Source organism: Anabas testudineus, chromosome 16 (genome assembly GCF_900324465.2).
Source record: "Anabas testudineus chromosome 16, fAnaTes1.2, whole genome shotgun sequence".
In the NCBI taxonomy this organism is placed as follows: domain Eukaryota; kingdom Metazoa; phylum Chordata; class Actinopteri; order Anabantiformes; family Anabantidae; genus Anabas; species Anabas testudineus.
The window spans coordinates 21,872,087-21,896,891 of record NC_046625.1 but is presented as its reverse complement, the minus strand read 5'-3'; the positions used below and the strand labels follow the sequence as shown (position 1 = coordinate 21,896,891).

Genomic DNA, 24,805 nt, shown 5'->3' with positions numbered 1-24,805 from the left:
CCTTAAACTCCTCTGGGTTGTACCATCTTGGCTGAGCGGGGGGGTCCTGTAGGGTTGCAGGATGTCCTCGCAAAACAGCAGTTTTCTCTTTCATCCGCTGTACTGCCCCCCCCCCCCGTGCCTCCCCTCCCCTTGTCCCTCATGAGCCAAGAGCTCACAGTCTTTCAGGGCTGTGGGCCAGAAAAAACACAACCTTCTAATACCCTCCGCCGCCTCGGATTTCACTCCACCCCCCCCCCCCCACCTGCTTATAGTACAGTCTCATCATTTCCAGCTTGCGAAGGGAGCAGAAGAGAAGGAAGAGCGAGAGTGAGGGAGAGAGGGAGGGAGATGTTTTGAGCAGGTTTGCAGGGAGAGACGTTGGCCTGAATGCGTTCTGTCTGCTCTTCAGAGGAATCCAGGTGAGCTGTTTTCTCCTGGAAGGTAAGATGAAGACGGAGATCGGTGCTTATTTTGTTCTGCATCCCTTGTCATTATCCCCCTCACTCTCTCTTCTCTTGCTTTGGATACCTTGCCTCTGTTAGCATGAGTGTGTGTGTGTGTGTGTGTGTGTGTGTGTGTGTGGTTGAGCATGAATAGTATTTCCCAGAGCAGACAGCACACACACGTAATACTTTACGATGTGCAGGCATGTTGGCATACATTCATTTACAAGCAAGAGATGGATTGCAGCTATGTGCATGGTGTGTGTACGAGTGGTGGTGATGGTGGTGATGGTGGGGAGGAGGTGGTGACGAGTGATTGGGTGATGAGGAGCTCTCATGCTAGCATGACAGTTTGAACGTGGATGGCCCACCTGAGTCTCAGTGGCTCTCACTGGGGAGGATGTGACGAGAGATTCTGGGGATAGGAAGGAAGTAGCAGGAAAAGGGAGCAAGCTGTGTGTGTGTGTGTGTGTGTGTGTGTGTTTAGCCTATCTGCAGTTTTTGTAACAAAGTCTCAGCGTTGTCTTATGCCTGAAACAACGTCAGCACTGTCCTCCACCGTCGTTTCTGTGCTAATAGCTTGCATTTCCATTGTGGTTGTGAAATGGGTGCTGATGTTTACTGGTCTAATGGATGGGATGCTCTGCTGCAGCATTTTTCTGCTCACTCTACATTACATCTTCCACTTTGGGCAAATTTGCAACACAGTCATATTTTTCCGAACCCAGAGGGACGGTATGCAGCCACTGTTGGGGACGATGAGGGAGAGGGACAGGGACAGGCGATTTCCCTTCTTGTGGACAAGTAGCGAGGCTTTCTGCAAGCCATATGCAGCTCGTGATAGCAGGCCAGCCTGTTAGAGAAGGAAGAAAGAGGGAGAATAACGATAGAGGGTAGAAACAGCAGGAGTGGAGCATCAGGGTGTCATGTGTTTTAGAGGGGATTAGTGTTGTCAGGATACATGAGCCAAACCTAGAGTAGCATCATCACAATGAAGGGGCAACGGAGGGGTTTTTTGACAGTTTAAGGTTTAATTGGTTCTTCAGTAAATCTAAGAAACAAGTAGGAGCAATGTATGTAATCTGTCAATGTGTTTAGACCAGATTGTTTCTTTAAGGTGATGCAGACATATCACTATCTTGTTTCGAGTTTGTTTTAATGTCTGTAGCTTTGGAATGGTTTAGTTTGGCATGGCTCAGTAAGCACTTGCATAGGACAGATGTCATTTCAAGTAGCCTGTACAATAGATAAGTGACAGTTGTTATCCTCAAAGGTTCAGTATGGAACAAGGTTGGTCAAAGAGTTGTTCGACCATACCAAAGACAGCAATGTTTATAACTGTTCCAAGTAGCAACGCTGAATTGCCAGGCTGCTTCCCAGAAACCTCATCATCATTTGCATGTATTTGTAGGCTAAACATGATGATTTTAAACGGGAATAAGGCCACATAATTTCATATAATGTCTTCTGGAAGGCATTCATGGTGTTGCTTTTCAAAACACCATGAATGCCTTCCCTTTGAATGGTAGTTTAAACCATGTCTGCTTTCTTACTCTTGTACACCTGGTCAGCTGCTGTATAGGCAGCAATGACTGTTAGATTTTCTGTTATAAAAAAGTTGCCTGTCATTTGAAAGAGGCTTTGCAATGGAGAATCTGATATACCCTTTGAAAGAAATGGATTCAAACAGGAGCTCTTCTGGTATATTTCACAACCGATAAACACTTTCTTCGAAGTATACCAAGGACTTCGCACGGACATCGATATGAACTCACTTACCTGACTGACTGAATACACTACACCATTATTAACCTGGAAAACATGCTGGCTTTTCTGAAATTACACATATTTATTTTATTCTATTTAAATGATCTTCTCACAACACCTACATGTTAGACAAAATGTGCATTTGTGTTATGTTGCATTTCATATCAAGAATATCTAGTTTTAATAATTCTCCGTGGAGGACAGGAGGGGTATCAAAAGTAAGGAGATCATGTCTGGTTTTAAGCCAACAGTGGGTTCGTTAGCACAACAAGAGGTTTTCAAGCAGCCTAGGAAACATTTCAGAAACTTGAGACCCATACCTGCATTTGACAGGAGAAACCAGGGACTAAATTGACTTTCTAAAAGTAACAATAGTTTCTAGTGCCGAAACATCCCACTTATTGGGCTAGTACTTTCTATGGTGACTTAATAGAAATTGTAAGCTACAACAAACAACAAACACTACCCATAGTTGGGTGGTTGGTCTGTTATCAATCTATGAAGCTCAGTCAGATCCAGTGGGTTTAGACAGACATTTTAAGGAACTAGTCAAAAGGAAACATTATCTTGATCTGTTGTACTTATCTTGTCTCATGTATGACATGAGAGAAGCTTCAAAATGATCTCAAGGCAGTTGTTACCACAGTCACCAAACAAACCATAGGTAATACAACGCTGCAATGGATTGCAATCCTGCAGCACCCGCAAGCCCCCCCTCGTAGAGAAGGCACATCTACAGGCCCATCTGAAGTTTGCCAGTGATCATCTAAATGATTCAGAGAAGGACTGGGAGGAAGTTTTGTGGTCAGGTGAGACTAAAATTGAGCTTTTCAACCCGACCCGCTGTGTTTGAAAGGAAGAAAAATGCTCACTATAACCCTAAGAACACTATCCCTACAGTGAAGCACAGAGGTGGAAACATTATGCTTTGGGTCTGTTTCTCTGCTAAAGGTACATGCTGACTTTGCCGGATTGAGGGGCCAAAGGATGGGGCCATGTATTGTAAAATATTGGATGAGAACCTTCTCCTTAAGTAATGAGAAGTCATTGTGATGCTTTCCCATATGAATGAAGCTGCAATTAATCCTCAGAGCAGTACTTTCTCTTGACTTGGAGACAGTCCGAGAAATTTGCCGTGACCACATTTGCATTATAACAAAGTTATTTTTGTAAAGTGTTTTCATTGTATTTCATAGTATTGCTGCGCTCCTGGCTCAGGCCTAACTGCCTAACAGTGTTGTTGAAGATGAACAAGGATATAGGCTGCCAAGGCTGGTGAGGAGAGAAGTCTGTTGGGTGGAAGCAGAGGCGAGGAGCTGGCCACATCACAGCCTTTCTCCTGAGTGACCGTGTGCTGTCCTGAAGCCGGAACTTCTGGGAAGCCAGCCAATTTAGTCATTTTCATGTCTCTGTTGCTCATTCTCCAGCATCTCAATCAAAAGGCAGTGGCCAGCTGTACTAATGGAGTGGTAGAGGGCTTGGCTGAATGACAAGAACACAAGTAGCAAGAACATTTCCTCCTCTAAGAAGTCTACTGGACAGCAGCTAAACCTATGTTGTGAAATTCTGAGGGTCTAGGGCAATAATTAATTAAATTATCTAATAAAAAGCATCTGTTAATAATGTGATACTGTAATTGTGTGATGTTTAAATTATGAGAGACCTACAAACCAGCTCTCTATTGATCTCCTGCAAGCCTAGGCTTTAGAATTCATGTGTGTGAATGCACCATAGGTTGTAATCGTCTGATCTTGTTACCATTTCTCTACAACATTTCAGTGATGCAACATGGTTTAGAAATAGAGATGAATTTTAAGGATTCACAAGTACCTAATTTGTGAAAAGCAGAGATGCAAGCTTCAGAGTTACTGTCCCTGCCACTGTGGGATTTCTGGAGATACAACCCTATTTAAACTGATCGACATAGTTCAGTTTCTATAAAACCTAAAGTATCAAGTAGATGTCTTGTTGTTTTCTTCAGCATCGTGCTTTATTTTGCTGTCGTGATGTAAGTACAAGCTGCTATGCCGTAGAGAGTTTATCTGGGGCATCAGCTGGCTTTTGGGATATTTTATTCCACCACATATGATAATTAAAACTCTCTTCCACAATATCTTAGGGCTGGTGCTCACAATGATACAGAGCTACATCAGCAAAAAAAAAAACAAATGCAGTTATTTTGCTGGTGCACTTAATGAGAGTGACTTGCAAAGAAGTAAGACTGACTCTGACAGGAGGCCAACAGATCTTCAGTGTGCCAAAAAAGAAATTACAATATTTCACTACAAAATAAATCCTAAAATCTATGAAAACTCCCAACTTAAATCATAAATTATATTTGTGTGTAATTTTGATGCATCATGGTTAGTGGCTTCTTATTATTCTAAAAAAAAAAGGTATGGAAACTAGTTGTTCCATGTGGTCCTGTTCACAAGTTCAGACCCGGTCTGTTTTATTATTTCTGTACATCTGGTCCTGGCTGATCAATGAACGATGTAGTTGTGGTAGTTTCAAAATGTTACAAACACTAATAACACAACAGCCACCCAATTTACAGTTTGAGCATTCAACATGCATATCATTTGCACTACATGGATTTGAAGGCTTGGATGTCCACGAATTGGAATGTGAGTTGTTACTACACAGTCATAAATCATCACTGGTGGTCTGGTTGGACTTATTTAGTTTTATGTTAGTAGAACCGTAATCGTCAGTAGAAATAAAAATCACATTAGTGTGGCTTCCAAATTTGTGGCATTAAAAATTCATCAAATTCATCACAGTATGCAGTATGAAAATCACTGCCAGTCAATGATGAACCCACAGAGAAGTATTAACTGACCATACTTCCCCTTAAATTTGTTTAAAAGCTCAGATAAACATGCAATAAGCTACATGCCCACTCTCAAGCAGCAGATGAACGAAGTTAACAACTAGCTGGAAAGACTGTGGTCTGGCTTGATAAAGACACATCAACTGGTCACTTCACACACAATATGTGTGCTAAAATTTAAACAAAAACACAATCTTTCTCCAAAGTAGGCATCAGAAAAAATTATATCAGTGGGCATAAGGTACCCGGGAGTACATTGCAGCAATACATTATGACTGAATGATAATGTTTGCTTTAAAAATATAATAGCGACTGAGGTTTAGTCTCATAGGAATGGAATTTTCAGTAGACAGGGTCTCCTTACACTTTGAGGTCAAAGATAAACCAGTTATGACTCTGAAATGTCACCACACTAACACATCAGTTTAACCCTTAACCTTCTTCTGTTAAACTGAGTCATTATTGTATCAGTATCATGTCTTTCTGTTCACCCATCTATGCTTCAAATCACTGTCATAAGAGCCACCGTGAGGCATCACATTAAAAGCTGCTGTGTTTATAGAAGCACAATTTATATATAAATATGAGTGTTTGTGTTTGTGTGCAGCTTTACTTCCTTTTTAAGAACACTGAAACAAAGGCTCGTGCTCTCTAGACAGTGTGGATGAGAGGTGGATGAGGTGTTTTTTCCAGTCTCTCCTCTCCTCTGGTGTATCATCTCACTATCGTGTTTGAGCCCAGAATGATGAGCCCAGGCAAGCTGATAGCCCTGCTTTGTCTCGGTGTAATGGAAATGCATTCACACAGTGGGTAAGCCCTGAATGTGGCCAAGTTAACATGGCTGATAGCCTTGAGTTAGCAGAGCACATAAGTAGGCTTTATGGCTGATTGGTCTTTTATGGCCTCTGCGGTTCTTGTCATCATTCAAGCTAATGTCATCAGTAACTATACCACTAGAGATAGTTGCATTAGCCTGGGCCTGCCCACTGTGTTATTGCATACCTGTTCCATTACTGTATGACAACTCTCAGATAAGGTGAATCTTAAATGGTCCCTGTGGGGCAAAAGGGTCAGTGCAGCAGTACAGAATAAATTATAGATAGGAAAACAATGCAGTTTATCACCATTTGTTTGTGTGTGTTGGTTGGAGTGGTGGTGGGGGGTGGTAGGGATTAAAGAGACTGTTCTTTAGCTGGAATCGATATGGTGTAATTGCACCCCGCTGCAGGGTTTTCCTGTTTTGGTGGCGTGTTCCCATCCTGGCAACAGAGTGAGGCCAGTTGTAGGACAGCATCCACGTGCTGCCGTAGACCAATTCAGCTTGACTTGCTATAAACATTTAGACAAATTTGCTTTGCTTTGAGAACTGTAGAGAATGAGACTTGAGACTAAAAGCAAATACAGAAGTAATGGTTTGTCACTTCCTGGTCATAGTTTAAGCTGCCTCTTTATTTCTGTTTGCATGTCTGTATACAGTCTCTAGTGAGGATAAGCTAGAGCAGAGAAGGGTCCTGGCCGATGATCATCTGCTTAAAGATGTAATGTGGTGGCTGCACAGAAATGGGAACTGAATGTGTTTTCTCGTGAATATGTTTTACTCACTCAGTTGTGTGAATTTGAGTATAATGGGACAATTATGTAGTAGGCTACTGAAGGTCTGTAAAGCTTGACTGGTATTTCCATTATCATTTTGCCTGTGTTAAAAGGCTTTGGAAGTGAAATGTGCTGGACTTATGGGTCCTCTGTTGCACCTTGCAGGGATGTGTAGATTTGATCTGCACTAACATATATAAGAAAGAGGCCAGTCCCTCTTGGCCTACTATTTGTAGTAGGATGTTCTCAGTGCTTGCTTGTGTCTGCATAGCATGTAGCACTAAGTGTATGATTCACACACTGGTTTTGGAAGGGACATGTTTATGTCCTGTTCCTGCATTTCTCATAAAACGATGGACAGCCAACTGATGCTTTATTCATTAAAACTGAAAACAAACTAGTTCTACTTTTACCGTACATGTGCATATTCAGTATTTAACATGCAGGGAATACATCCAGACATTTGTCTGTCTGAAATGTGTGTGTTTGCAGGCGTCTGCAGTGTCATTAATGGACAAAAGAGACTATTTAAACAAGACTGTAAATTTAAGATTTAGTAGAGCATTGTTGACCACTGGGCTTAATAATAATAATAATAAGTGTTTTACCACCTTCGAACCAGATCCAAAATGGAACTGGCTACAGGAACCCAACCCTACAGCCAAATACAGCATTTTCCACCTCCAAGCTCTTGAGACTCCTCCTGTGGGGAATCTACAACTGCTCCCAGACCAGCTATTAAGGAGCTCGCATTGGCGATTTGTGCTTCTACACAAAGCAGGATTATTATGGGATTATTTGTGTTAAATGTGTCATTTATGTTAATGACACATTTGAGCTATACCAGTCAAATGGCTACTTCTTGGTGGCTCTGGAGGAAGTGTCGGGGGATCTCCCAAAGTAATTAGGATTCATCTCTAGGATTCATCAATGTCTATCCAAAATTTTGTGCCATATTAAGATTCACAGTTTTATATTCCAATAACATACACCGTTTTCTTTTATGCAGGCAACAGTAAGTTAACACAGGTGTGTTTTATAATACTAATGAAAATACAACAAAATATTTTATATGAGGTGTCCTAGGCTATAATCACAGACACTGTTAATGGCCAAGGACCACAGGACACACGACTGTTCATGTTTTGTGAGTTACTGACACTAAAGAGTAGAGTGTTGTTCCACTACTGGAATTTTTCCCCAAGACCAGAAACTTAGGTTCTTTACCAGGGTCTTAATTTAATTTTGGACACAAAATATACCCACAAAAAAGTCACTAAATAGCAGCCAATAAGTTCTGGAGGAACAGGAACCTGGGGAGAATCCTCAGCATTGAATGTTGCTAACTGGTTAAATGCCAGACAACGTTTACACTCCTGGCATTTTTAAAAAACTGATCATATAACTGATCATGTAAAAAGTGACTGTACATATAGCCTGCTTTGAAAAGTCTGCAGGATAATTAGTTTAATTTTCTCTTGGTTTTGGCCAGCAATGCGCTGGAGGGAAACCTTTCTGGTGGAAAATGAACATTACCCATAAAGGATACTTTTGCACTTCCTAGGAAACCTAACTCATAGAGCAACATTCCCATGCAAACCTATAGGCTAAATTTAATTACCTACACCTGACCCATCATATGCTGTCCAGTAGTGAACAGTAAGGCTACAGAATTATTGTTGGGCAAATGCACAGTACATTACATTATTACATTATCATCAATATGCAGTAAGCCTTAGTGATAGGTATGTATGTTTATCAAGCACATGATAGATTTATTAACATGGAAGTAGAATTTTAATGTTGTAGTTGATCGATATAATGCTACTTAATTGAGCTTGTTATACAGTTTTTTTAATAAAATAATCTGTAAAATAACTAGTAATCTGACTAATTAAACATAGCAAAAGTATAATATGTTTTTACCATAAAACTGAAATAGTCAAGTAAAGTAAAAGTCATTTCTCATTGAATTATGACTTGTGTACCATGTCAGCTGAGGACTGAAAGTGTTTGGAGCTGTTGTGTGGTTTCTTGAAACAAAATGTACCGAGCTCAAGCGTTGTCACTGGTTAAGTTTTAAAGTGCGGCAAGACAGTCAATACGACCGTGCAGGATTTCAGGTACCTGTCAGTCCTCATGCAGGAAGTACAAACTGCTATCCCGAGTGTATCACTGTATTTGAAGAACTTGGATGACCTTTTCATCATTCTGTCACGCCGCTTTGTGTCTCACGATTCCCTGATGAGGCGCGCTCGCAACAAAAGTCTTTTGAACACATTCAGACCCTCTTATCAAGTATTGATGCCTTGTAGCGTGATAGGTCCTAAATGACGATATTTGTTTTTGTTACCTAATGTGCCGTTCCAAATGAAAACCGCTGTCACAGAGGACATGCAGTACCTGATGTGCATGAGAGTCATGTTTATGACAGCTTGGCAGCCTCATTAACACCTGATTTCTTTGTGTTTCTCCTGAATCTTTCTGTTGCGTCTTTCCTGGCCTAGTTTTTGTATGTTACTTATTCTCTTGGAATAGTTCCATTCGAATGATGAATAAAACTGGGAACACATACTTAGTTTTTAAGTTTTTATTAACTTTGTCTCAAACCTTGGAAAAAAGTAAGATGGACTATACTAGGGTGTCTTAGGCAGGGCTAATGTGTACATCTCCTAATATCTATTATTATTTAGTTTAGAATTGAAAAAGGTTGTTCTGCTTTGAGGATGAATGATTTAATAGTTACAACTTGAAAGTACAATGTTCAAATCCCATAAGCAGTGACTCTAAATATAGTGTATGCAATAGCTGTGTCTTAAAAAACAAGGGTAAGCTGGTCACTGTGGACAATCGTAGATGAGACATTTACTCAGCTCTTTGTCAAACAATAAAAGAGAAGCTCCTGGCTGATGTCTGGTTCTATCATCAAGAAGATCCAGTCCAGCATGACTGCGTATGATGAGTCTATAGTACAAAGACAGTCAGCTTCATGCTTCATGGCAGTTTTAGACTAAAGTAGCAAGCAACAGAGTTTGTTGGATGTTGCAAGGAAACTTTTCAGAACTGTATCACTTTTTTAAGATCTCCTTAAAGGCATTTAACATAAGGCCTTGGTGATGTAGCAGGACGTTAAAGTAGCTCATTCAGTCCCTGTATGATGCTAACCGAGCTTGTAGGATCCCTTTTAGTTTTAGCCAAATGTTTGTACAAAGAAAATGGCTGTGAGTGCAGGTCATCCACTAACTGCATGGTTGCTGGTTCAATTCCTCCTATTAATGTCTTGAATTTTTCCCAGAGAATATCAATAAAGTCGTTTTAAAAGACCTACTGTACGTTTGTTAATGTTTCCTGTAGAAAACGGAGGTTTTCCAGTTTACTGCCATGCAGACAAAAGAAATATCTTCTCAATTCCCTAGACCCTGTTGCACTGTTTGGATCTGAAACCTTCATCAACACATTATCAATGATTGTGGCTTTTACACTGTTGGCATGTAAGTGTCACGGAGACGGGAGCCTGTGTTGTGTGTGTCCACTGAAACCTGGCCCAAGTCAAAGAACAAGCTGAGAACAAGTGAGCTGCAAGATGACTCCTCCTTGTGTATTAGAGTAATTAGAAGTTCTTCCTGTAGGGGGGACCGGGCCTAAATATTTAATCTGAAGGGAGCCGTAGCAAAACATGTCATGCCACCTGCGCCTTTTGTGTCCAGTGCACACAGTCCATGGTGAAGGAGCAGCTGGTAAGGTGCTTTGTGTTGGAAAATAGGTGGGGGAGCGTGAAGAGCTGTGCGTGAGCCCAATGGGCTTGTAGGACACAATCTGTAGCATGATGTATAGATGTGTGTCAAAGATAAGGCAGAGCTGTATGGATGTGCAGTACAGGAGCAGCAGCAGCCGGCGGCGTGTGTGCAGCAGAGCCAATGGAGGCTGGAGCTGTTTTGATCAGAGAAAATAGAGACGCAGATAAAAGAGCTCTCGTCTAGCAGAGAGGTAGCAGCACGGCTCTACAGGGAGGGAAGAGACCCAGGCTGACAGGGAGATGAAAAACAGGCAGGATCTGGAAGATGAGGGCGCAGTCAGTTTTTGGCTGAACACTGGTAATCGCAGATGGATTTCGCTCTTTAATGCTCACTTTAGTGTTCTCTTTCCCTTTCTTCTCTTCTTTTTGCTGCCTCCTTCCCCCACAGATATGTGTCACAAAGATGTCCACACGAAGCTGCCAGGGAACAGACTCGGTCATCAAGCCCCTGGATACCATCCCTGAGGATAAGAAGGTGAGAGTCCAGCGCACGCAGAGCGGCTTTGACCCGTTCGAGAAGCCCGCCAGTCAGGTGAAGAGGGTTCACTCTGAGAACAATGCCTGCATCAACGCTAAGAGCTCGTCTGCTGGCAAAGAGTCGCCCAAACTGCGCAGACACTCCAGCCCCAGTTCTGTAAGTACACCAGTACAGGACCACATTCACCCCCTACAGTAGTCTGTGTTTTTGCTTATCACAAATGTACTTTGGTATACATTCATTCATTCATTCAAGTGTTTGTAGCACCAGGATCGATCCTTTTCTCCAACCTGAGAGACTGATTGTATGCAGTTATGAACGTGGCACAGGAGCCGTAACTTCATTAATTATTCAAATCTTCTGTAACTACAACAGACTTATTGACCTCAACTTCTCTGCACTGCAAACATCCTGCTGTGCTCACTCCAACGCTGTCGCTACATTTTCAGTTCCAGCTAAAGTCAAAATAGAATTTTCTTCTGGAGGAAAAGATGTTGTTTTGTTGTTTATTTGTTAGTGAGGAACCTTTCGAGTGTGATACTATTGTCTTTTGGGACTTCATAGTCCTTTACTGAGGCGTCCTTTTCCAGTCAAATTACACAGAAAATAAATAAATCTAATAAAAAAGGAAATTATCACGCTCCTTTGTCGTGACATCTGGTCATTTCAATAAATTTAATTGGGCATATCTACTGTATCTCTGGAATTTGACCATTAAAATGGAGCTCAATGGAAAACAACTCAGAGCGAGACTAGTAGGGTGCACACCTAACCACCACACCTGTGAGTGCTCACAGTCACAGTACCTGGCAGTATAAGGTATATCATAAAAGTCAAAATCACCGTCAGCATGGGTTCTGCTGATACAGTATTTGGTGGACAGTCACCTCTGTGTGGATTAATAAACAGTGGGTGAGAAAGCAGTTACCATGGAAACAGCGTTTGTAGTACTGAGATTGGATGAGGGAGACTAAAATCAAATGACTGACCTGAATAAACAGAACATTTAGCCTGTAGAGTACTGTAGAGTATTTTCTCCTCTGTCTCCTGTGCATACTTAAAAGTGTCTTAGCTGGTTCACAAAGAAAAAAAACACTACTTAGATTCTGATTTCATCACTGCTGCTTCTCTTCTGCTAATATATGGCATACAGTAGGACCAACAATGTACTTCAAGGTCTATCGCACCTTGTCTACTCTCAGACCTGGGGTGAGGGGTCAAACAGGCTGTCAGTTCGACAGAGGGTAGGAGGTTTGCGGTTTTACTGGTCTAGAAGGTGGTGAAGTCGATCCCTCGTCTCAGACTGTCTAGATCAGGGATGTCAAACGTACGGCCCGGAACCGGCCCGCCAAGGGGCTCAGTCTGGCCCGCGGGATAAATCTGACAGTGAAAAAATGCAATGAGACATGAAGTAGGATTTCGCTAGGGGCGCTAGGGTGTTTTAGACATGGAGTAGCTAAAAGAAGAAGAAGACAATAGACGAAACAATTCTGAGACAGACACAGCTAATGTTCAGTGATTACTACGATACACCTACTTACTACATCTACTTACTTTTGTACTCGCCTTCACACCCTCATTAGCCAAAATGTCTTTCTCAAAAAGGAGAAAACTTCACTACAAAAGAGTTTGGTCATAAAGTTTATGTATGTATTTTTTATGTGTGTTTCATGTATAAATCTTACATTTACAGGCCAGGTGATTAATTTCTATCTTATACATTTAAAATGGCCACCACTTAAGTTTGTAAGCTGTGGGGGGTCAATTTAAGTTTTGAGAATTATTACACATGTAGAGTAAAAATAATTCCTATATGTTAAGTTCATTTAATGTTCAAGTGCAATAGGCTACCATATTTTTCAAATCTAAATACCTGTGACTTTTGTGTTTTGTGCCTTTTGTGCAATCACTGTGATCAGTTGTAATGCACACATGTAAATGATAAACTGAAGCAAACTGCACTGTTTTTCTTGGGAAATCTTGGGAAAGACTTTCTTCATAATGTGTTTTGTAATAGGATAGTTCATGAGGCTAATAAAAAAAATATCCTAATGTAATTGTACTTCTTTCCACTAAAACAAAGGGGAAAACATGAATTTATTGTTATTTATAGCTATGATGGGCTTTGCTTCGATTTTAATGGTCCGGCCCACTTGACATCAAATTATACTGTATGTATACTGTATGCCCCTGAACTAAAATGAGTTTGACACCCCTGGTCTAGATTTTATTGTTATGTTAAGGCTCAGTTGAATGTCAGATACCACAAATGATTAGTGTTTTTTAAATGCTATCAAAGCACCAGTTCTTTCTGGATTTTTCAGGTGCCATCTGAAACAAATTTACCAGCCTGTGTTCTTTCAAACAGTTCATTTCTTAATCATGCAAATGAGATTTTCAGGTTTTTATACGTACGTCGTCCCTTTTTTTTAATTTAGCTTCAAATATGAAATGCCTGATGAATGTGCACACAAATAAGATTTAATAAGTGTGATATGAGGCTTGACTGATTGCCTGCCAGCATCACTGCAGGACACTAATGAATTGTTTCTGCCATGATTATGAAAATGTGTAAATTGTTCCCTAACCCAAGTCTCTCAGACGCATTTAACAGACAAGCTCTTGGATTGAAAAGGAAGATAGTGAACTATTGTGCAGACGTTAGCTGTGCTTGGACATAACAGGTTATCATCAGCATACACACTATCATTTTGATAAGTAATAGACAGTTTTCCTTCATTTATTCATTAGAATTGCAATCAAATCTTATTCTACAGCATTAAAGGCCTTGTAACTAATATATTACATATGTTTTTCCACCTGGCAAAACCTATAAAAAGAGCAGGCCCAAGTACAAATTCTTATTTCAGATGAACATAGAAGCAGCATTACCCACACATTGTGCAGAATAAAGTCCAGGTAATCTCCAGGTGGTCTAACTCAGACATTTGTGTTCTCACATGCAGCTTACTCGGGTGATGTTTGCTCAAGGTTTGCAGGACTGAAAGCAGCTCATGTTGCTGCGCTGCTGCTGTACAAAGCAACTTCTCCAGATGACGTCATATGAATTGGACAAAACCCGTACTGAAATCTGTCACCTGAAGGAGTTAGGAGCAGTGAGATATTTTAATGTAGAGAAGACAGAGAGAAGATTTGTGTGTTTCGTTATTATTAAAGCTGGATACTGACTTCTAACATCTAATCATATTCATGCAGGCGTATAGTGTGGCCTTTACAGCGTGATAAAAATATCAGATATAGGTTTTAGGTATTTACAGGTTGAGGTTATAAACTGTAGACTAAATAAAACAGGGTAAAGAGGAAGACAGTGCAGTATATTTATTTCTGTTCTACTAAACTTAACTCAAACCCCATTGGTATGGGGAATGGGAAATGGTTGATGCAGAATGCTGCACACAGAAAAATGACTTTACTTAAGGTTGAGAAATGTTAGAAGGGAATTCCTTTGTAGTCCAATCTTAGCTCGACTGTGAGTCTCTCTGAGCGGCTCCTCGCTCCACCAGGAGGAGAATATGTAACTGTCCAACTGAGTTGTTTCACAGATAGGGTTTCACTTCCTGCTTGATCCCAGGGGGACGTCTGATTTGTTTAGAGGAGGCCTCAGAAATGTTGATCTTATTAGTGATGCAGAGCCCGGAGACAGGGGAAATAAAGGAGTGAGGGAAGACTGCACCATGCTTCAGACATTGCAGTGTGTTGTGTGTGTGTGTATGTGTGTCAGGATTTTTAGAAGCTAAGTTTCTTGAAGTTAATCGTGGGCCTGAGATAAACATACAGAAGCACTGCCTTACAGAATATTAGCAGGGTTTCAGTGTGTGAAAACAGGCTTAGAAAAATATATTTTGGATGTCTTTTTAGCCCACACAGACGCAGCAGCCTCTCACTGATCACATATTTGAGAGCTTTTGTCTTTTTGTCTGTAAGTGTTAAATAATAGCGCCTTTTAAGTGGTGAAACCCTGCTGCAGCGGTCAGGATCTTCTGGAGATCAGAGATTGCCAGAGTGAATACGACACGCTACCCAGTGTGAGAGGAAGAAGTGCTGCGTCTCTGTATTTAGTTTGCTAATTTAGCAATAGGTACTACTTGTCTTGTACTTCCACTTTTAAAGACATATCTTACGGTTTATTCCTGACTACAGCTGCGTATTTCAGTATTAGACCATCATAAAGTGCAAAAACTTTACATTAAATAAATTACAATAAACAGCGATGGTATGTTTTTGTAAAATTTGATGGTTTTGGCACCACTAATGTACTAATGTACCAGTTAAGGTGCAAGTTTTGTATCATACTGTGTTGTATTGCATCACATGACATCACATTACACATTATGGTGTCATATTGTATTATACCACATTGCATCACAGGGTATCATTGGCACTGTGATTAAAATATTTTCAAGGATAATCAGCCCTAAAGGGGAAACGTACAGTGTCTGTGTCGTGTTTCATCAGATGGAGTTGTATATTATCGTATTATAAATATGAACTTCGTATTTTTAGTTAAGCTGGTGTAACATAAAAAACATAACTTACTTAAATAAAAAAATAAAAAAACACGACATACCCAACGCTGACATCTAGAGGAGAGGTTCTGAGGTTTAGACAAAACACAACGTTAATCTTGCATGGAAATTATTAGTTAAAAATTGTGCAGTGTTTTCGAGAATCAATACAGTATAACACAACACGGCATCGCCAAACTCCAATGTGTGCATGTTTTCTTGCACAGTTGGTAACATGTGACGTGACACGCTACTGGCTGCTCCGCCTGCTGGAACGAGCATGACGCTCCATCTAAATATTACCTCATAGCAGTCACAGTCCTATAACTCAGTGTTTCTAAATCAGCCTCTAATAAGTCGGAGCTTTACAATTACTTTCTCCTTTTCATGGCCGCTGAGCGCGAACACCCTCAGTGCTGGGCTTCGTTTCGTCAGAGCTGCAGTTATTACTCTCTTCCACCGTGAACTGTCGACACAGTGAAACGTGTCTAAAAGTAATGAGCTGACGATGAAATGGAAAGTAGCCTTCAGAGTTGTTATATGAAGACTTTGTGAAACTCTCTCTCCTCCTCCTCACTGACATTACACCTCCCCAGTAATACAGTGGGGAGCCTCCAGATTTTAATATCGCTCGTAAACGTGTAATGTCTTCTGTGAAATCCTCCTCGGCTATTCTTTACTGGGTTACTGAAATTATCCTTCTATATTATCTTTTCATATCTTTTTTTTCTTTTCTTCTTTCTTCAGCCTACAAGCCCCAAGTTTGGAAAGGCAGATTCCTATGAAAAGCTGGAGAAGCTCGGCGAGGGCTCATATGCTACAGTTTACAAAGGAAAGAGCAAGTAAGCATTGTGTGCATGTCCAATCATCGTCTAATCCAGTCCATCTTCTTTATAGTTCATAAAAACCACTCATGCAGGCAGTGAATATTACATTTATTTAAAGGGGAGTGTTGCTGTAAGTGAAAAAAAACCTAAACTGAACAGCAATAACACTCTCAGAAGAGGTTTTTTTTCCTGCCAATCCTACACATGCCGTGTAATTTGTTCCATTTTAATCATTCACTCTGTCGCTATACTCCACGTTTTATGGTTTAGTGCATTCTTCGCGACTTTTGCTAAATTAAATCCCAGAAAATTAAATGTTCGCACACTGTAATTGATGAAATTCCAGGCTGTAATCTTCTCAGTGATGATGTTATTCTGCGTGTAACCGTTTTGATTGGTGAGTTTCTCTCTCTCTTGTAATCCTGTGGCCTTGTACCCAGGTCTCGCTCCACTGCTGCTGAAATACATTTCATCTATTTAACAATCCTCACTGTTCTCTGGCTTGACAGATTCGGCTAAAAGAGATCATTTTAAAATTTTTGTCTGTGTTGCTGCCAGGGTGAATGGGAAACTTGTGGCTCTGAAGGTGATTCGTCTGCAGGAGGAGGAAGGAACGCCCTTCACAGCCATTAGAGAAGGTAAAGAACAGATAATGTAACTCTAAAGATTTCTGCAATGCAACAAGCATTCTGTATCCCCTGTATGATTACCTCTAGCTATGTTAAGTCAAGTTATCATCATTGGCTACACTTAAACAAACCATGACCTCTCTGTAACCTTAACCAACCTGCTTTTTATGCCACTCACAAGGCAGTAAAACTCAGAAACATCCCATAAAACCAAACTTCCTGAAATAGCTGGATGAGGTAAAAAAAAGTCCCCTGTCAGTGTCTGATCATTGTCTGCATCCTCTTGGCTTTGTTTGTCCATTTATTTGTCAGTTGGATGTGAAGTACTTGACGAAGAGTCTCTCACCTTCACGCTCACAACTGCTATTTGAATATCAACGAGGAAATGATTGTCTGTTTGATCTGTGTGTGATCCAGGAGCCGTGCTGATCTCACACACACGCACACACACGCACACACACGCACACGTACACACACAATCCAAACGCTGCCTGTGAGCAGATCCAAGAGGCACTTTGAAATTGAACTAATTCAGCAATTACTGAGGAAGCTCCCAGTGCATACAGTATGTGTGAGCAGCACTAGTGAATGAAGCAACACAGTATATCCAGAGCAGAAAGTAGAGTGCGTGCCTGTGTCTGCGTGAGCTTATTAAAACGAGACACACTCTTGGCCATTACCAGAGATAGGATGCATGTACTGTATGGGTGCGTAAGAGGGGTTTGGATCTTCAGACTGGTGACAGGATCTTTGAGGTATCTGACTGTAGTGCTAACCTCCTGCTTACTGAAAGAGGTCCTGCCTTTGATCTGCTCATTTGATTTTTTTTTTTATACCCTTAGAGAATGAATGTATTCATGAGGCTCCATCACTCACTGGCTTTCAACGCGCTCCTGTGTCCTTGAAAAATAACTTTTTTGTTTGCTAACTTAATCCCATTAAAAAATCCCATTGATGCCACATAACAAAACTGCATTGATAATGCTGCTGCCACATTCTGATGATGAAGCCTTGGACGGCTTCAGTGTGTGTGTGTGCAAATGTTTCACCTTGATCACTGGAAATAACTTTTTTGCTAGATGATAATCTTAAAATTAGGGCAGAATATTACCACTATAGGCCCCAGACACAGAGAAAAGCTCACCTCTGTAAATCTCCCAGATTGATCATATCTCCCCGTGTTATTTGTACACCATGTACTCAAAGTGTGACTCAGATGGAGCAGCTCACGTGTGAAAGTCTTTTGCGAGCGTGTCCCAGAATGTGCTGATCACACCCAGCCTCCTCAGTAAGACCCCGTAAGCTCTGCGAGTAAAGTAACGGGGCGATTTGATCATATCAACCGCTCCGCTCCTCAACAACGTCAGTTACATCATAAACATGTTGACAAATGAGCGTGAGAACCTCCAGCACGCTGCTTTCTCTTTCTGTTTTAATCTTGTTTTTAAGCCTCTGTACGTATGAGGCTCGTAGAGGGCCTGTGCAGCATTCTAACGATGCAGCTAATGAGGGCAAAGATAATAACAGGCCTTCTTCATACCGACGCTCTGTTTTGTCTCCGCAGCATCTCTCCTGAAAGGCCTGAAACACGCCAACATCGTGCTCCTCCATGACATCATCCACACCAAGGAAACCCTGACTCTGGTCTTTGAATATGTGGTGAGTCTGCACTCTGCCACACTCCAAGCACCCATCTGGACCTTTTGTGGGCAGGCTGGAGAGGTCTGAAATGAGGTTCCAAGTCTGTTTTTAGAGTTAGTTCAGAAGGAAAAGAGACCACAGTTTCAAACTGAAACCGAGGTCAACGCTGATGTCGGTGCCTTCACTTTGATTGATTTGACCTCAGTGAGGGCTCGCCGATTGAGTTTCAGTTTTTAATACTTAGCCTAAAGAAACCTGAGTTGTGGATATTTTGATTGGCATACTCGTCTTTATAGGGCGCTGGAAGAATGTTAAAGCTGTCCGGGCTTTTTCCACTGTTTGCTCGGTGTAACAGGATGGCAGCCAGAACCATCAGAGCCTGGTCTGCCTGCGCCCACAATAGGAAGCCAGGTGGCCATTTTATTGGAATATGATTATGTTTCTATAACAGTCTCAGCCAAATGTGGCCATAAGTGACACCAAGAACCGTGTTTTATGTATGCATATATGATCTATAGGAGAAAGTAAAGAGTTTTACTCCTCTTGTATAGTCACTTACAGCTTAGCAGTGAGTTATTCTCACTGCTGATGTCACCAGTTGAAATGGCAAACATTACAGGCAAACTCAAACTAATTTGTGTTATTTTTTAGCTAATTGTTAAATTAATTAATTGATCTTATAATCTTGAACCGTGGCATATTTCTTATACTAAGTGTCCAACATCCCATTTTGCTGTGACAGTCGATCAAGCTGATGTTGAGCAGAAGCCACAAAATGAAACTTCAGCCCAGCAGCATTAGTCCACAGTGTTCTAGCAACAGAAAAGTGACAAAGCATTAAAAAAAACCCTCTAATGTGCTGCTAAACAACGTGTGATCTTTTCCTTTCCACACTGTGTCCAAACTGCTGAAAGTCACAAGAATGAATTGGCCAGTGCCACAGACAGTAAATCTTAATCCGGATGTATTTGCCAGTTAATTTTAGACTGTGCAGCTCAGCTTCAAGACAGAAATGCTGCTGCGTAACACAGAATCTACAAGGTCCACAACAGTCCTGGTCCTAAGCATGTTCTTTTGCAGATGTACCAACTGACAACCACTTCTGATGATAGCATTTACATTCAGGTCCATGTCTGATCCTGAAGTGCTGAGTGAGGCCGAATCTCTGAACCAGAACAAGCTTATTCAGCAGAAATCCATCTCCACCTCGTTTAATGAGACAGTGCGATGCCCCCTTTCATTGGCACTTGCAAATGTATCATGTGTACAATGGTGGTTGTTTTATTTGACTAAAATGGTAAATTCCAAGCTGTTCAAATGCGTTCCTATAATCTTGTCCTCAGTGCTGAAATGACACTATTATTTTACATACATGGACCAGTTCATGCAGAAAATCAGTCTATTGTTCTCCTCTGAACGCTAATGATGATTGACAGGAGGAGGATGAAATGCGCTGAGAGAGGGACCAGAGCAACGAAATGTATTGCTGAGAGATCGAGGTGGGAATTAACAGCGGGGAGATGGAAACAGAGATAGGGAGCAGGTTTTAAGTAAGACGGACAGGCACGTCCACACTGGAGCATCTATGTGAATTATTCAGCAGAGGAGACTCTGCTGGTGTGTACAGCAGTGGGAGGTTGTTGATATTGTAAATATCGGTGTGATTTGCAGAGGCACAGCCTCCTCTGTGCTCAATCTAGCTGACAAAATACGGAGGTGAAGGGCAGGCCAGCCGGCACTGCGTGCATGTCATATGAGTCAGTGTTTGGAGGCTTTCTAATAGAAACTATGTCAGCTTTCAAACCAATCACCTCACATCTCAGATGGCCTACACAGCCATGAAATGATTCAGGTTTCTCTGCCTGCACGATGGAAAAGCACTGTTCAGCCAAAGAAAAAAGCTGTTTTTAGTATTGGAAGGATATTTGTGTTTATCTTCAGGCTTTTCCATGACTTCACATTCAGTTACTATATTAACATGGTGCCGTGTTCCTTTTTCATTTTACAGCACACAGACCTGTGTCAGTACATGGACAAACACCCTGGGGGACTCCATCCAGACAATGTGAAGGTATAGTATGTATAGCCATCCGTTGTGAATTGACTTGAAAATCTTCTTGAAAAAACTCTTTTTTAGTTTCCTTAAACTTGAATAAACTTTACATTAATTATAATGAATAAATTCTTTTTCTATAGGCCTCTAGAACAGTGACAGTGCATTTTTATTTTGAAGTACTGATGTCGAGTGACTTATGGGCAATGAGAAATGAATTGTTTTCATGACGTTATTAATTATTATGCTAAAGATATGAAATCAATGTATTAAGCATAATAAAGATGCTAGAATAAATATGTATATGTTTTGATTTGGTGACTGACGGAGACGGTGACTGTGTGACATTTATCAGGTGGATGATTTTACACTTCTTGAAGGGAGTGGGGATAGTTTGAGTGTTGTCGAACATCCATAGTTGTATGTACAGCAGTATAGACAGTGTTAACAGCATCACTAAGAGTATCAACATCCACCCACACACACACACACACACACACACACACACACTGACTGATCCCACTAGTTTATTCGCTGGATCTTCTTCTACCCTTACAGAGCATCATATGGTTTTACTCTGGGGAGAAAATGTATATGAATGCTTTTACACTCTCAGCCTTCCATTTAAATGAATCTCCGGCTTCTTGCTGACAAACTCTTCTGACTGACATCAGCTAGGAGGCAGCAAGTTTAATGCCGTTTACATACAGTACACACTTCAGTACTTTTGAGGCTAAAGCTGGTTGTCCTCTCTCTCTCTCCTCTGTACTGTATGAATAGCGATCGCTCTGTCTACAGTACAAGTGATAGTTTTGCTGTTTGCAGAAAGGTGCCACAAACAGAGCAGGTCTGGTGAAACGATGATGGAGTGAACGAGGCTGCTTGGTGGGAGTGTTAATATGTTCCACAAGGTGACAGTTCATGCTACATTTGTTATGTAATAACTCATACCTTTCCACGCCGAGGATTTACATAAGTAATATGTGATTTTTCCTGCTCACAGCTGCCTCATTGACATTCACATGAATAATTTAGGATTACTGTGAGAGAGCAGAGTGAGGTGTTGCTTGGCTCCTGCTGACTTTGTTTCTTATTGGTGAAATGTCTGGGTTGGGATTTCTAATCTGTTGATGGGGCTGGTGTCCCTTTGTTCCTGTGCAGCCATGGATTAGGGATAGCACTGAACCAGCCAGCATGAATACAGAGACGATGCTGTAATAATCCTTCGCAGTGATTTAGGTTTGGATCAGTAATGGGTAAAGTTACCATAAAATAGTGGAGCTTTTATCTGTCTGACCGCCTGCAGAATCAAACTGTAATATAGTTCAGGGTGATATTTGTTGTATTGTGGAAGACATCATACATACAGCAGCCTTTTTATTTGACTAGTCAGGAGTAGGCGGCAGTCTTTATTTTGATCAAGCAAATTACTGCATCAGCACGCTAAGTGAAAAAGATGACTGTATGATAATGTGGCCAGATGCAGCATAGCTGGATGGTGTTTCCCACTTCCAGTTCTCACTAGAAGACCAAATACATTTGAATATTAGCTCAAGTGATCACCACTTTTTGGCTGTGATTTGTCGACATGACATGTTTTCAAAAGAAATGTAGACTCTATAACATCCACGTTACACGCACACTGCACAATGGATGCACTTTAAAAACTGATCATTAGGAAACATTTTTGCAATTATCTAAAAAAACAACAACAACAAAAAACGTATATTCATGTAAAACAAGAACATTTCTAAATGACCACAAACGTTTTAATCGTAGTGGATACCTGTTCAGTATGTACAGTGTATACTGTATGTACATGTCCCTGCATGCAGCTTAATCTATAACTGCACGTTGCATCAAATTGAATTTTACAGTGCGTGAACACACCATTTCTTCTGGAAACAGGAAGTGTCACACTGAAACATGTGTATGTTCAAGTCAGAAAGGAGCCAGTTTAGACCTGGACATAGGCTGAACTTAAAGGGTTAATGTCTGTTATGAATGTGTTTTATGATTGACTGTGAGAAGTGCAGTCACTCAGGCATCGTCCTATTTAGTAATCAGCAACATAAAAGCTATTAGTGCCTCCACTGGTGCTAGATCAAATTAACATTTAGAGAGACACACTCAGACGCTCAGTGCTAATGTAATTATTGGTCAAGAACCAGAGAGCCATCTGTGTGTGCGTGCGCGTGCGTGTGTGTGTTCCTGCAGTTTAAAATGTACTGAAGTTTCTGCTTGAACTTGATCATTCAAAGTAAAAATCTATGGAAAACCATCTTGTTGCATGGCACCATTAACTTTCCCCACCCCATTCACTTCAACGCAGTCTGTTGGCGGCTGCTGTAATTGAACACAAGTGAGCATGACCTCATCCAGGCTGCTGCTGCTGCTGAAGTGCCCTTCTTATTAGATTATATGCAGTCAGCTGAAGGGCCGTGTCTCAGTGATATCTCCATCGAGCAATGGGTAACCAACACCCACAAACCATGTCTACAAGCCAAGTAACAGCTAGCAGTTGCTTTCACAATTTCATTACGAGGGAGGCTCTTGATAGGACTTTAGTCATCAGTGTGATGTCAAGATCGAGGTCAGGTGATCCCAGCAAGATAGTGATGTGTGTGACTCAGTATTTATCAATGCTACTATATATTTCTAGGTTTGCAGAGATAATCCCTTGTTTTTGTAAAGTGGTTTCTAATAAAATAATAAAAAGCAGGTAGTTTAGCAGTTGGACTTTGGGGAATGCTTGAGAGTTCTGACAATGTTCAGTTAATGTAGTGACCCCTCAGTAGCCTGTCATCATTTGGTATTGCCTGCTTAGTATCAAAATTGCACAGAATTTGTGGCGCACTTTTGGACCCTACTCCACACCATTAGTTGAGCCTCTTTTATTTAAATTTAGTTTAGTTTAGTCATAAATTACAGTGGTTACAAATTACTATTATGTTGACTTATATTGTATACCGTGTTCGTAGCTCTCTGCACAAAGTGAACTATCAGAGCATGTACACACGACTAAAGTGGAACGTGTAGTGCACTTCTCTTATGTTGTCTGAAGAGCTCTCATCGTACAGGATGTGCTGTTGAGTCAGTTTGATTATCTGCGTTTTCAGTTGGTCGCAGCGGTTCTTTCTACAACCACTGTGAAAGCTCACAGAGAAGTATGTTTCGGGGTGTGTTTCCTTGATTGGCAAGTCTCGTCCTGTCAGTGTGCTGTGGTGGGTGCTGCTTACTCGTCCTCTCTCCATCCAGCCTGCACTTTGAGTAAATACAGATTTTGTGGCTTTAGGAAGCGCCAAGCTGCAGGAAATAAATTCAGACTTCAAAACATGTCTATAGAAACATATGAGTGGCATCAAAGACACATGGGCCATGTCGTTCTCCGCTCTGTGCAGTGGGGTTTCACTAGTCCTATATTTACACACAGACGCCCTGCAGTACAACACAGCTGCTCATTAAACATAAGCCAAAGACAATTCTAGCCATGTCTGGTGCTTTATGGTCCACTGTGGCCAGCGCCACAGTGCTGGTCCACGGTGTCTCTTGATTCAGCCCATTAAAGACAACACCGTACAGATGCTTAGTGAAAAAGATAAGGACTCTTCCCGTGCCTGCTGGCAGATGGTAGCTTCTTCCACTCCATTTAACACTCCTTTATTTTATCTCCTCTTCACTGATTTCGTCACTTTTACTTATTTCAGCAAAATGCCATTTTGGAGATTTGTCAGGGAATCTAAAGATGTGTGTTCTGAGCTGCACTTTAGTTCCCAAAGTCACATTTTAAAGATACTAACTTAAATTCCTAGTTTGTGCTCAAGCAACTGAAACATACAGTACCTAAATTTCACAATGTCCACCCGTCTGTTAACAGTCAGTCTCTCATTCTGTTCAATGAGTGCATTGGTCAAGAGTGTGCTTACCAGAGAAATGCTGTTTAAATGCCACAAAAGACCTGAATGCACCTGGAAAGGATGGAAAGTTGGAAATACAAAGCAAGTTGACCCATGTCACAGTGTAACCAGGATATAAATGTGTTTTACTAAGACATAGCATAACATTTACAAGCTCCCACAGGATCCTCAGTAGGAAGCAAGTTCCAGCCCTCAGTCCATCCTAATGTCTGAGATCCTTAAAGCTTGTTAACACACTGTGTTCCATATCCCACTAACACCAGCGTCCTTCTTTTTCTCCTATGATCTGTGCTGCTTCGCTTTGTATTTGCTGAAGTCAA

General features: G+C 41.1%; 1 protein-coding gene across 4 annotated transcripts in view; it reads left to right on the top strand.

Moving 5' to 3' along the window:
• Positions 1 to 24,805, top strand: part of cdk14 (cyclin-dependent kinase 14) — a 136,251-nt gene that overhangs the window by 31,791 nt on the left and 79,655 nt on the right. Inside the window, exons 1-6 of one of the 4 annotated variants that reach the window (XM_026373100.1) lie at positions 295 to 401; positions 10,803 to 11,048; positions 16,166 to 16,260; positions 16,804 to 16,883; positions 18,439 to 18,533; positions 20,524 to 20,586. In XM_026373100.1, coding sequence (XP_026228885.1) covers positions 10,818 to 11,048; positions 16,166 to 16,260; positions 16,804 to 16,883; positions 18,439 to 18,533; positions 20,524 to 20,586 — 564 coding nt within the window. In that variant the 5' untranslated portion in view covers positions 295 to 401; positions 10,803 to 10,817. Of the gene's footprint in view, positions 1 to 294; positions 424 to 10,557; positions 10,606 to 10,802; positions 11,049 to 16,165; positions 16,261 to 16,803; positions 16,884 to 18,438; positions 18,534 to 20,523; positions 20,587 to 24,805 lie in introns of those variants that run through there. The other 3 variants (XM_026373099.1, XM_026373101.1, XM_026373098.1) reach the window with 3 other exon arrangements.